The sequence below is a fragment of the Populus alba genome, chromosome 6 (assembly GCF_005239225.2).
Source record: "Populus alba chromosome 6, ASM523922v2, whole genome shotgun sequence".
Lineage (NCBI taxonomy): Eukaryota > Viridiplantae > Streptophyta > Magnoliopsida > Malpighiales > Salicaceae > Populus > Populus alba.
The window spans coordinates 15,101,710-15,114,665 of NC_133289.1; the positions used below are offsets into that span (position 1 = coordinate 15,101,710).

Consider the following 12,956-nt stretch of genomic DNA (forward strand, 5'->3'; position numbering starts at 1 on the left):
ATGTGTAACTAAACTAACAAATTCTAGCATCTATTCCCTAGTACATTTGTAACAACTTAAGGAATAGAAGAATAGAATAATGCAATATAACAATTCTCGTGTTTTTCCCTCTATTCCCTCTTCTTTTTCTCTCATCTTCTTCCCATTATCCCTCTACTATTCTACTTACATTTTATGTTAGTTGGGAAGGCCACTACCAACCTAACTCATCAATTGGATTCCCTTCTAATTGGTTCTCTCAAGATTCAAATTGCAACAAGTGGTATCAGAGCCATAGATCTTTGGACTTCAGCTATGGCACCAGACACAAGATCTCAAGAAGCTAGAAGACTCCTTCAACATTACAAATAAGGAACAATCGCAATGGCATGAACAAGTTTTGAACCTATTAGAAACCTATGGGCAACTGTTACACTCTACCAAATCGACTCAAGATGCTAAGATCGAGGAGCTCAAATGAACTCATCAGTGGAATAGCTTACCAACAAAATATCCTACTATAGAGGATGCAATCAAATACGATGGGTCGTAGCCCCATGAAAGAATTCATAATGGAGGTTCTGTTTCAAAACCCGGTTGGTCTGGCGATGATAGGCAACCCTCCTATAAGATAAATAAACCTTGAAAAGATTTTTCATATTTTGATGGCGAAGATGTTCACAAATAGTTATATAAATGCAATCAATATTTTAACGTGGAAGAAATTAAGGGATCAAAAGGGGTTAAGTTCGCTTCTTTTTATTTAGACGGCATGGCTTTATACTGGCATCAAAACTTTACAAGGAATCTTAAGGGTCGGGAGGTTACTTAGAAAGAATATATTGAGGCTTTGTATGGCCGATTTGGTGGTCAATAGGATCCCTTCAAGGTGCTTATGGAGCTAAAGAAAATTGACAGCTTGGAGGCATATATTCAAGATTTGATGTACTCTAGAACAAAGTAGACATTAATGGAAAAACAAGCAATGATGTTTTTTATCGGAGGATTGGAAATAGAAATCAAGAATCCAGTTAAAATATTCAACCCTAAGGCTCTCAAACAAGCCTATAATCTTGCTCACTTGTAAGATAATACTCTGGATTATAGAAAATCCCACTCCCAACCACATCAAACATAGCACAAATACACCCCTAAGTCCTGCCCCACATTACCCCCACCAAACAACACACACCATTACTATATTCAAGACATCCAGCAATATAAAACTTTAACAACCTCAAACAACAACAAAATGGCATACTACCCTCCTTAATAAAACCAACCAGTTCAATAAAAGCTAGAGACTTAGAAGAAAGAAGGGCTAAGGGACTATGCTTCTAGTGTGATGAAAGGTTTGTTCCAAGCCACAAATGCAAAAATAAGCAATTTTATTCCTTGTGCATAATAGAAGATGATGAGGATGTGTAGATGTAGAAGGTGAAGTGAATGTTATTGAGCATGAATCACTCACCCCCCTATATTTCTCTCAATGCCTAGGAAGGTATAGTGGGTTGCCATACAGTAAAAGTAACCAGAAACGCTGACAACCATCTTCTAAGCATTCTGATTGATTATGATGTACCATAACTTTATCAATAGTACATCTGCCAATAAGCTGCAATATCTAGTGATTAATACTTAAAAGTGCATTTTTATCAAGATTTTATATCATCATTTTGCACTTGAAGTATCAATAACTCCTTAACTAGAGCATGTTTTATAATAACATGTCTGATAATATAAGATAGCTTTAATTTGTAGTAAATGCTCATTTTAAATACAAGCATATCTCATAATTCAAAGGATTGATTAATGTGATTAACTATTGAAAGTGAAAAGATAAAGAAAAGGCTAAGCTTAGAAAATATATGCTGATTAAATTCAAATTGGAACACTTTTCAGTCATTGGGTCATATCTAGAGATGTAGATCTTGGATTCCAGTTTGGTTTATATGGCTAGAAAGTTAAGACATAGGCCTAAAACATTCATGAGAGTCCAAGACTCAATTCTGCCATTTGGAAGTCCAAATCTTAGCATCAAAAGAGAAGTCTGAATCTGTCCTACAGCCCAAATACTATTCAGTGTTCAACATATATCTCGAGTTTTAGAAGTTCAAATGACCTCTTTCTTATTTTGTTGGAAAACTGAGATGATTTCCCAAAACTTTCATGAAGACTATTTGTTTAAATTCTGATGTTAGCAATGACGTTTCCTGTAGACAAGAAGATAATGATTGTTACCAAGTCAAAAGGTGGCCACCCACTCAATAATTAGTCATCAAATCAATAGTTCTAAATTTTAGCACATAAAAGGAGCCATTTTCCATGTATTTAGGCATCTTGGTTGTTTATATCAAGATATTGCTCCTGCTCTCTTTATTTGTATTTTGTAATGTTCAAGTTTTATTCCATGTTATATTTTCTTTAATCTCTTGTTTATGCTTTTCATTTCCTTTGCTATACTTATATAATTATGTTCTTACCTTATGTATCTATGTTTCTCTTCTTCATTACATTTAGCTAAGTTTATTATGTCAAGGTGAAAAGGTGTCACTAATGGTGTTAGGATAAGTATAATATAAACTCAATATGGATTTCAATGTTTATATCCTAAAAAACTTGCTATTGGCATATCTTATCATTTTTATCTTATTAATTCTTAATACATTACTTGTTAAATGGTTAATCTAGATTTGTGTTGTATAACACTTGGTACAACAATGTTTGGCACTTTCATAGCCAACTGTATGGTATAACCTATACATGTGCTATAAAAGGAACTTGATTTGTTATGGACATAAGTTAGTATCATGAATTCCTGAAAATATTTAAAAGTTTGGTGTTACTTAAATAAGATAATTAATATGATCATGTTAACAATTTATAATGAGCTATTAATGACAAATCATCCGATTGTAACCTCCTTTGTGTGTGGTTTCTGGTTGAGTAACAAAAAAAGTTTATATTATACTTGTTTGAAATACCATTAGTGGATCCTCTAACATTGACATTTGTTTTTATCATTGTTTAATCTTTATATCAATCTTACATCTTAAAGTCCTATTTAACTCATCATCACCATCATCGTCGTCGTCGTCGTCGTCGTCGCCGCTGTTATTATTATTTATAATTTATATAGTTAACCTCCCTTTGGTTCGGCCCTGGTCTTGTTGGGTTATTTATTACTTCTACATTCTTGCACTTAGGATAAGACATCAAACTCTTTGATTGTGTCATCTAGTTACTCCCATTAGAACCTTAGTGGTAGAAACAACAAATGGTGGAATTATGCACTGCTCAACAATGTGTAGAAATTTTATATGGAGAATGCAAGGAGTGAGTTTCATGACGAGTGTCTTCATTGTCGATTTAATTAATTATGCATGATGTTGGGTATCTAACTATAAAGATCTCTAGATGTCCTTCAAATGGCACGACCAAGACGTATTACTCAAAGCCATCAATTACACCGGGGTATAAACCATTGAGTTGACACAACTTAACATCTTGCTGGTTAATCCTACACAATTGGCAAGTATAAGTTTATCCAGTCTAACACCTATCAAGGGTAAAAACAGTACTACAAGTTTTATGTCACCATCAACCACAAGCAACTAGAAGAGGGAATTAACTCTAAAAGAACTACTTAAAAGTTACAAGGAGATATTCAAAGAACTTAAGGGACTGCCCTTCATCAAAACTCATGACCACACTATCCCTAAGAAGAAAGGTGTTCAATCAATTAACCTTAGACCCTATAGATACTCTAGAGTGCAAAACGACATATTGGAAAAGATGGTGGAGGAAATACTTGAGTATGTAATCATCTAACAGAGCAATAACCCCTTTGTTTCCCCTATTATTTTGGTTAAGAAAAAAGATAGGTCCTGAAGACTTTGTGTTGATTATAAGGCCCTCAATCAACTTACCATCAAAGATAAATTTCCAATACCTCTAGTTGATGAGTTATTAGAAAAATTGATGGGTACAATTATATTCTCAAAGGTGGATCTACGATCTGGTTACCACCAGATTAGAATGACTTCTTAAGATGTGTTCAAGATAGCATTTCAAACTCATAACAATTACTATGAATTCTTAGTAATGTTATTTGGGCTTACCAACTCCCCTGCCATTTTCTAAAGCTTGATGAATGAAGTGTTCAAAAAGCATCTAAAGAAGTTTATGTTAGTATTTTTTTATAACATCTTGATCTATAGTCATTCAATGATTGAAAATCTAGAGCACTTACAAATAGTATTTGAGTTACTAAAAAGGCATCAGTTTGTGGCTAAGAGTAGTAAGTGTGCATTTGGCATTCATCAAGTGGAATATTTAGGGCATGTGATCTCTAAGGAAGGAGTAACTACTGACCCTAAAAAGATTTAAATCATTATCGACTGGCCTGAACCCAAGAATGTCAAGCAATTACGTGGATTGTTAGGTTGTACTAGCTATTATAAATAGTTTGTCAAAGACTATAAATCCATTAGCAAACCACTAACTCAGCTACTAAAAAAAGATGCATTTTCCTAGAATGAAGATGCAGTTAGGGCTTTCAAAGGCCTAAAGGAAGCTATGACATAACCCCCGATTCTCTCCCTACTTGACCTTAACAAGCATTTTATGGTTGAAACAGATGTATTAGGATCTAGTATAGGTGTCGTGCTTATGCAAGAGGGACACCCTATAAGGCTATAACAATCATCAGCAAATCCTTGGGACCGAGACAACAAGCCTTATCTATTTATGAAAGGGAAATGTTAGTCATCCTAAATGCGATTACCAAGTGGAGATACTACCTATGGGGAAGACATTTTACTATTATAACAAACCATCCAAGTCATTCTAGTACATTCATCGATAAATGTGACAAAATAACGGGCTTTCGATATGGTAGAAAATTTTGCAGGACCCCATACATCAGAATGTATAATGGTAAAAGGTTCTGAACTTTTTTTTTTTTTTTTTGTAATATCTGCCTTCCATGTTTCTTGTAAAGGCTCCCCTCTTAGGGGTTTCTTGTGTTTTGGAGCTTAAGGACTAAATTCAACATTTCAAGAAACATGAAGGATCAAATAAAAAAGGATAAAGACAAGGCAAATTTGATGAAGTGACAAGAATATGGCGCGGCAAATGCGGGCCTGATTCTTTGTCTTATCTTTATTATAAAAATACTTCTCAATCAACAAACAATTGTATTTCAAACCAATCTATCTTTACCTTTAGCACTAGACAGCTTGCGCTTATACAAGGGTTGATTATTTTTTATTTGATTTGGTTTTTATTTTTTAAAAATAATTAAAAAATTTTTTTAAATTAAAATCGATTTAAAATTGACCAGTTTTAATTCAGTTTTTTTTTTAATAAAAAACCGGCTCAAACTGGTTTGGCTTGGTTTTTCTGGTTTAGCTTAGGGCTAAGCATTTTCGGTTCGGTCCGGTTTTGGACCAAAATAAACAACCAAACCAATTTTTTTTTTTTTTAAGATTTGGAACCGAACCGAACTGAAAACCAGTTCAAACCGATTAATTTCGGTTCGGTTCGGTTTTTTCCCCTTCCAAACAGGTTCAAACTGAAATTATGTCGGTTGAGTTTTTTTTGGGCTTTTTATTAACCACATTTTTCAGCAGTTTTGTTTCTGTACTTGCTTCCAAATCGGTAGCATGTAATTTACAATCCAAATCCCAAAATACAATAACGAGAACAGTCTGAAAATGGAAGGAACATTGAGCCAAAACTGGAAGTTTTGCAGAATTAAATCATAGACCAAAGAAAAGCAAATCCTCCCCGTAAAATGGTAGACAATGACAAATATCTTTGCCATAACTGAGTATCACAAGTATTGCAGGTTGTTCAACTGAATGTAACATGTTGCATATAACTACATCTTGTACCTCTTTATCAAGAACACAACTAAACTCAAACATACCTCAAATATCATATTTTTTAAGTTGGATCTGTGATACCTTAACACAGATTTGAGAAATAAGAGGCAGAGAGTAAGGAGGAGAAGACAGATTTGAGAGATGAGAGATGAGAGGCAGAGAAAACATGGAGAAGAAGGCCGATTTGAGAGACGAGAGGGTAGGTACAGGGGGCGGCTGAGAAAATGAGAATGGTGAGATAAGTTTAGGGTTAGAAAATATGTTATTTATACTTGCTTTTTTTCAAGAGATAGCTTAGTTGAACCAGACCGGTTTGGTTCGGTTCAATCGGTTTTAGAATTTGAAAACCGAAACCAAACCGAACCAGAAATATTTTGTAATTTTCTAATCGGTTTAATCGGTTTTTTTTCACGGTTCGGTTTTCTCGGTTATTTTTTTTCCGGTTTTCTCGGTTTAATCGGTTTTTTGGTTTATTTGCTCACCCCTAGTTTGGCTTGGTTTTGGCTTGACTTTTTTTTCCGGTTTGGGTTCGATTTGGTTTTTTCGGTTTCAGGCTTATAAAACCAAAACTAAACCGAACCAATTAGTTTTTTTTTTTTAAATTTTAATAGGTTTAATCAATTTTTTTTATATTTGATTTTTTCCGTTATTTTTTTTTTTTTTTATATAATTGATTTTCCTATTTTTTTACTTACCAAGAAAAAATTGTTATTATATGCCAGTTGAAACGACAGCTCCCCTGTAAAAATTTGTTACTTTCAAAAATCGCAAAACAATTGAAAAGTTCTGCTTTGTTACAAAAATAAAAGGTTTTATTTTTTAGCACAGTAATAAAATAAATTAAAAAAATATTTAAAATAATACTTTAACTTGATAAGTCGGCATGTGACATATACAACTCGCTAAAATATTATGGTCATGATGTCTTTGCTAACCTCTTAACTCCCTCTCACAAACAAAAAAAACCTAACAATTCATAATTCATAAAAAAAACAATTTATAATTTATCTTCCCCTTCAAAATTAAAAAATCAAAAATAGTTCATGATTCATCTTAATTAACAATTAATAATTAAATACAGAAACACATGTCTCACATGCTGTCGTGGTTAACTTTCTGGGGTGAATTTGGCTTGTTGATAATAATATTCAACACATCTACAATGGTATATGGAAGTCAAAATAAAATAATGTATTAACATGTGTTATCTCTAAGCAAGATCAGGGTCGTGATGTTTTTGCTAGAAAGAGCTCCAGGAAGCTATAAATTAGTCTTTGATTTTATAAAACAAATTAAATAGCCCCTTTAATTTAAAAAATAATTTTGAAATTTAATATTATATTATTTTAAAAATATATTCTCTTACCATCAAGATTCTCACGTCATCTACTTTTTTTTTTTTTTTTTTTTGTTCTTTTCCCTTTCATAAAAAATAATAATTAAAAATCAGCTTGATACTTGATAGTTTCCATGCTTCTTTGGTGAAATGTCATTTAAAATTTTGGGTTAACCAAACGCGGCAAAGAAGCTCTGTGTTTTCACATTTCATGGGCGTAAGAACCATCCCGCTTAAAAAATTCCACTTCCAAAGTACCCACGATCCCGCTCTACCCAATTCCACCAATCAGATTCAAGGATACATAATCCAATGGTCAATAACCTAAATCTCAATCCTCACGCGGATCGCCATCTGATCCAACGACCACCACACCGCCTTGCCTTCTATAAAACTAACTCTCCAAACTCTACCTCATCAAATCAAATCACAATAAATCAAAAGACAAAAGTCAAAATCTCCTAAAAAAATGTCAGGGAGAGGAAAGGGAGGCAAGGGATTGGGTAAGGGAGGGGCCAAGAGGCATCGTAAGGTTCTTCGTGATAACATCCAGGGTATCACCAAGCCCGCGATCCGTCGTCTAGCAAGGCGTGGTGGTGTCAAGCGTATCAGTGGTCTTATCTACGAGGAGACCAGAGGCGTGCTCAAGATCTTCCTGGAGAATGTGATTCGTGATGCTGTAACCTACACAGAGCACGCACGCCGCAAGACAGTGACTGCTATGGATGTAGTGTATGCTTTGAAGAGGCAAGGCCGTACTCTTTATGGTTTTGGTGGTTAAAGGAATTTGGGGATTTTCTGGGCTAGTGGTCGATTTAGGGTGCTTCTTTTTTCCTTTTTAGGGTGCGTGGGTTGATAGGCTTTAGGTAGATGTCTAATTCTTGTATTTTCAAAGCTGCAAGTGTCTCTCTCTTGATGCTTGATCTAAATGAAATGCTCCCTTTCCTTTTTCTTCCGTGTCCTGTTTTGACCGGTTTTAATTTCTGATTCGATCTCCCAAGTTGAATTCTTCTGTTTGCATACTGGATTTTGCTTTGGCGTTGCATATATATATATATTTCACCACCAATTCCGGGATCTTAGGTTTGACAAAGTAAGAATCCGAGAGCGCTGCTGTTTGTTTGGATGTATTACCGTTAGTTGAATCAGAACTGGGTTGAACTGTTTGATAACCTATACTTTTATGACGCAGCTCGCTAATTTAACGAAGAAATGCTTAAAAAGAGTAATCTTGTGGATGGGAATGCTAAGACTGTAGGATACCAATGATTGGTTTGAGATTGTTCCTCAGAATTGTCTGTCGTGAGTTATATACTTGAAGGGTATTATTTACTAGTCTGTTCCGGATAGTATTTTGTTTGATGTTTAATTAATCAAAAAAACTAGCAGAGGCCGAAAAAACCAGCTGTGTCCAATTCAATTCAACTTTGAGCTAAATTGCAAGTCTGGGCACTGCTTCTGAGTGCCCATTTTGTCTAAAAATTTGGGGTTTCAGCATTTTTCTTAAGAATTGGATCTGCTGTTTGTGTTTGGATGCACCCGCATGGTGTTGAAAATATGGCGGAGTAATGGGATTTTCAAAACAATTTTTAGTGCAACGTTTTTCATCAATCACAGATCTAAAGAAAAGGGTGAATGGTTCCTATGTTTTTGCCCTGTTTGTTTCATCAACCTGCCTGCTTCATGAAGAATAGTTTTATTCTATAAAATAAATTATTTTTTAATATTTGATGGTGTTATAAAAAAATAAATTTAAAAATTAATGTTTTGATTTTATTTCAAGTTTGTTAAAAAAAAATGAGGAAATCTAATAAATAAAAATTTTAAAAAATATAATTTCATAAGTTATTTTAAATAAAATAAATAAAAATTAAAATAATAAAAAGTAAATCTTACAAAGAATAGAGTTGGAGAATGATAAATTTTTTAAAAAAATCTAATTTCATAATTATTTTAAATAAAATAAATAATAATTAAAATAATAGAGACCAAATATGATAGAAAAAAAGTTGAAAAATAATAAAATTAAAAAATATATAATTTCATAAATTATTTCAAGTAAAATAAATATAATTAAAAGAATAAAAATTAACTGTGATAAATAAAAAATTTTAATTAAAAAAAATGATAAGATAAAAATAAATAATAATAATAAAAGTAATGATTAAGATTGATATAAAAATCAAATTAAATAATTTTTTTAAAAAAATTAAAATAAAATATATAACAATTAAAATATTGAAAAATCAAATTTGATATAATTAATAAATAACACAAGATATTTTTAATTTTTTGCAACTTTTAAATAATATTTTCTGTTTAAAATAAAAAATATGTTTTTTTAGAAAACATGTCAAATTTTTTATTGATTGAAAAATATTTTCATTGATTAACTTTAATAATAACAAACAAAAATAAAAATGTTTAGACCACTTTCCATGAAACATGAAACAAACTGGCCTTGGATTCATTGCAACGTATGCATTCAATTCCCTGAGTGGAATTTTTGTTTGGATGATGAGAAAATACAACCAGTTTTTTTATTTTGTTCTTAATTTTCCTAGCAACCAGACAATAAATCTAATCCGGCACCTCGGTCAATGCTTAATGTCAAAGAATGAATTTGGAATAGTTGTTTAATTCCCTTGAATCTTTCAAACAAATTGTGATGATATTCGTAAATCAAGAATCTTGGACATGAAAATGCTGGGAGCAAAATCAGTTTCAAGTGTAGTAATGTGCCTCTAGGCTTTATCTGAAAGGTCCGTAGTTGGGCTTAAATAGTTGCTTACTTTAACCGGGCAGGCCCATAAGACATCTTCGTCACTCTGAATCCTAACTCCTAATCACCTCCTCGCATCTCTCTTCCTCTCACCGATCGCCATTTCCTTTCTCCAACAACCGCTCCCAGTCAATCATTTGTCCTTTGTTCTTCAAGGTAAGGGCTCTCCTTCTCAGGGATTTCCCAAGATCTAATAGCAAAAAATATATATGGAAAAACTTTGTTTTCTTTTAGTTTTGATGTAAAGGATAAAAAATTGCTTCCAATTTACTTTCCGTTGTAAACCAATCAAACCAGGGTAGCTCATAACAAACAGATCTAAATCAATTTTTTTTTTTTTTTTAAAACTACCATGTCCTGTTTAGCCCTTTCTTTGCAACCCTCAAATGGATCCGATATCCTCCTCCAAACCCGTGAGTGGTTCCCACCCGCTCGCGCACTCATCGCCACCTCCGCCTTCCGCCAAACGCGCCTAGCCTTCGCCGCCACCAAACACCAACCAACCGCAACCACCAACCCTAGCAACCTTTCTTCCGACGATTACTCCCTCTCTGCAGCCTCTGTCGACTCCATTGCCTCTCTCGGTGACGATCCCCTCGCCGCCTCCAGCGGCCAGCTGATTGTCGGTGTTGAGAGCCGTTACCGTGTAGTCTATCGTCTAGTCAATGGAATCTACATTCTAGGTGTCACGATTGCAGATGGCGACAACTCAGTTAATGTGTTTGAGTGCATCAACATTGTTAATCAAGCTGTTAGTGTCATTGTAACTGCTTGTCGTGGCGTAGATGTGACTCCAGAGAAGCTCAGCCGGAAATACGCAGAGATCTATATGGCATTGGATATTGTACTTCGAGGTGTGAGCCATATCAGACTTGCAGCTATGCTAACTTCAATGCATGGAGATGGCATTGCAAAAATGGTGCATTCTGCTTTGGATACGGAGAACAAAATACGCGGAGCAGATAGTTGGTCTAATCTGGAAGTGCAGGCATCTGAGCAGCAGGCTAGCATTGAGGCATTTTCGAATGCAAGTTTTGAGTTGCCTCCGGAGACTATTGCCGCTGGAGATGAGGTGGCAGCGAGTCTTGCACCTGTTATAAGTGAGCAGGATCAAAAGTTGGAAAAACTTGAGGAACCTGAGGGGCCTAAAGATCCGTTTGCTGCGAGTGAGGCAGTAAATAAGCCAGAGGAGTTGGCTGGTGAATTTAAAAAGGATAAGACTCAGTCTAAGGATTTGACTCTTGCATTGGCAGGGTTGGAGGTTACTACATTGCCCCCTGCAGAGGCGACGCAAGCAACACATATAAGCGTGGAGGGATTTGAAGGGGACTATGGTGGGATTGAGTTTAGTAATGAACAGGCTTCTTTGGGAGAAACATTTGAAGGTTTCGGAGATGCATGGGGGGGTGGATTGGATGCTTCAGAGTTTGTGGGGCCGAAGAAAATCCCCAAACAACAAGGTCTCGGTGGACTTGAATTGTTGCAAACTGGTGATAGTGGCGATGCAGCAGCAGCAGCAGCAAAGGCTGCGAGTGGAGCTACAGGTACTCCTCTTGAGAATCTTTTGGTTCAGAAAACTGAAATGAAGGGTCCTGAGATGTATATTGTAGAGGAAATTAGTGCAGAGTTTAGGGAATCGTTGCTTGCAAGAGTTGGATTAATGGGCCTGGTTTATTTGAGAACATTGTCCCCTAAAACTGCTGCTGATAAAGAAACTGAGTTTTCATTTCGAGTTGATAATACAAGTGCTGTCAAGAGATTTGTTATGCAGGGTTCAAAGGTTAGTAGCCTAGGTAATGGGATGTTTCATGTGAGGACTGCACCCTCTGATGAGCCTATACCAATATTGAAGTATAGTTTGCTGCCTAGGCAAACTCCATTGCCGTTAAGGGTTCGTCTTACACAGCGCCATAGTGGAACTTTACTATCCTTGATGATCCAGTATGTTTCAAATCCAGATCTTCCAGCACCGCTCACTGATGTGACATTTATTTTGAAATTACCAGTAGACCCTACATTGTTGAAGGTTTCGCCTAAAGCTGTGTTAAATAGGTCAGAGAGAGAGTTGAAATGGCATGTGCCAGAGATTCCACTCAATGGTTCTCCTGGTCGATTGAAGGCAAGAATGCCTGTTGATTCTAACGAGGGAGAGGTTGATGAAGAGATTGAGGTTTTTGGTTACGCTAAGTTTTCGATGCAAGGAAAGACTTCTTTATCTGGCATTTGTCTACGGCCTGCTTCAGAGGGTAAGGCAGACTTTTATGAGGTTAGTCACAGATACGAGAGTGGGGTTTACATGTGCAATTGATCATTGACATTATGGCTGCTTGCTTACAGATTGTTGTGTTTGTTTTTCTCTTCTTTTAGTGTCCTGTGTTTTGTTGTTTTCCTTTGCTTGTACCATTCTTTGATATTGAGCTTGTACTCTAGATTGAGATTTGTGAAAACTTTGCTGTTACTTGTTATTAGCTAATCATTTTAGTAATGGATAGTGAATTTTGATATTTTATCCCTGTTTCTTTTAGCTGTTCATGGTCACTTATCGTTTGAAGTTCATGGTCTTAATATCATTTTGTTTTATATGAGATTTATCTGTGTACTATTGTCAAAATAAATTGTGCCTTTCGTTTACTATTCATATAGCACATGTGTGAAAGGATTCTAGGTAGAGCATCGAGTTTAATTAAGCTAGTAACATTATCATATTCTGGTGCACCTGATAGAAAAAAAAATAGTGATTGGCCTGTGTACTGAGACAATGACAATAGGGCAATTTCAGGTGTTGTTTTTCAATTTTATAATGGCACTGAGCAAATTATTGATGATGACATTGGTATCACTTGAATGGAGAGAGTTTGTAATGCTCAATCAAGAAATAACCAGCCGTGTAGGTTTTAGTTCTGCATTGAAAATTCCAATAGAACCTGTCCATCTGTGTCTTGTGTTGCATTCATTTTGTTGCTGTCATCTC

The 12,956-nt window shown here is 35.0% G+C and overlaps 2 protein-coding genes across 2 annotated transcripts; both read left to right on the forward strand.

Moving 5' to 3' along the window:
• Positions 1–7,617: 7,617 nt before the first annotated feature.
• Positions 7,618–8,154, forward strand: LOC118032486 (histone H4). The gene has a single exon (XM_035037196.2). The coding sequence runs from the start codon at positions 7,673–7,675 to the stop codon at positions 7,982–7,984; it is 312 nt and encodes a 103-aa protein (XP_034893087.1). The 5' UTR covers positions 7,618–7,672; the 3' UTR covers positions 7,985–8,154.
• A 1,870-nt stretch (positions 8,155–10,024) lies between these two features.
• LOC118032487 (uncharacterized) lies at positions 10,025–12,492 on the forward strand. The gene has a single exon (XM_035037197.2). The coding sequence runs from the start codon at positions 10,338–10,340 to the stop codon at positions 12,291–12,293; it is 1,956 nt and encodes a 651-aa protein (XP_034893088.1). The 5' UTR covers positions 10,025–10,337; the 3' UTR covers positions 12,294–12,492.
• The last annotated feature ends 464 nt before the right edge of the window (positions 12,493–12,956 follow it).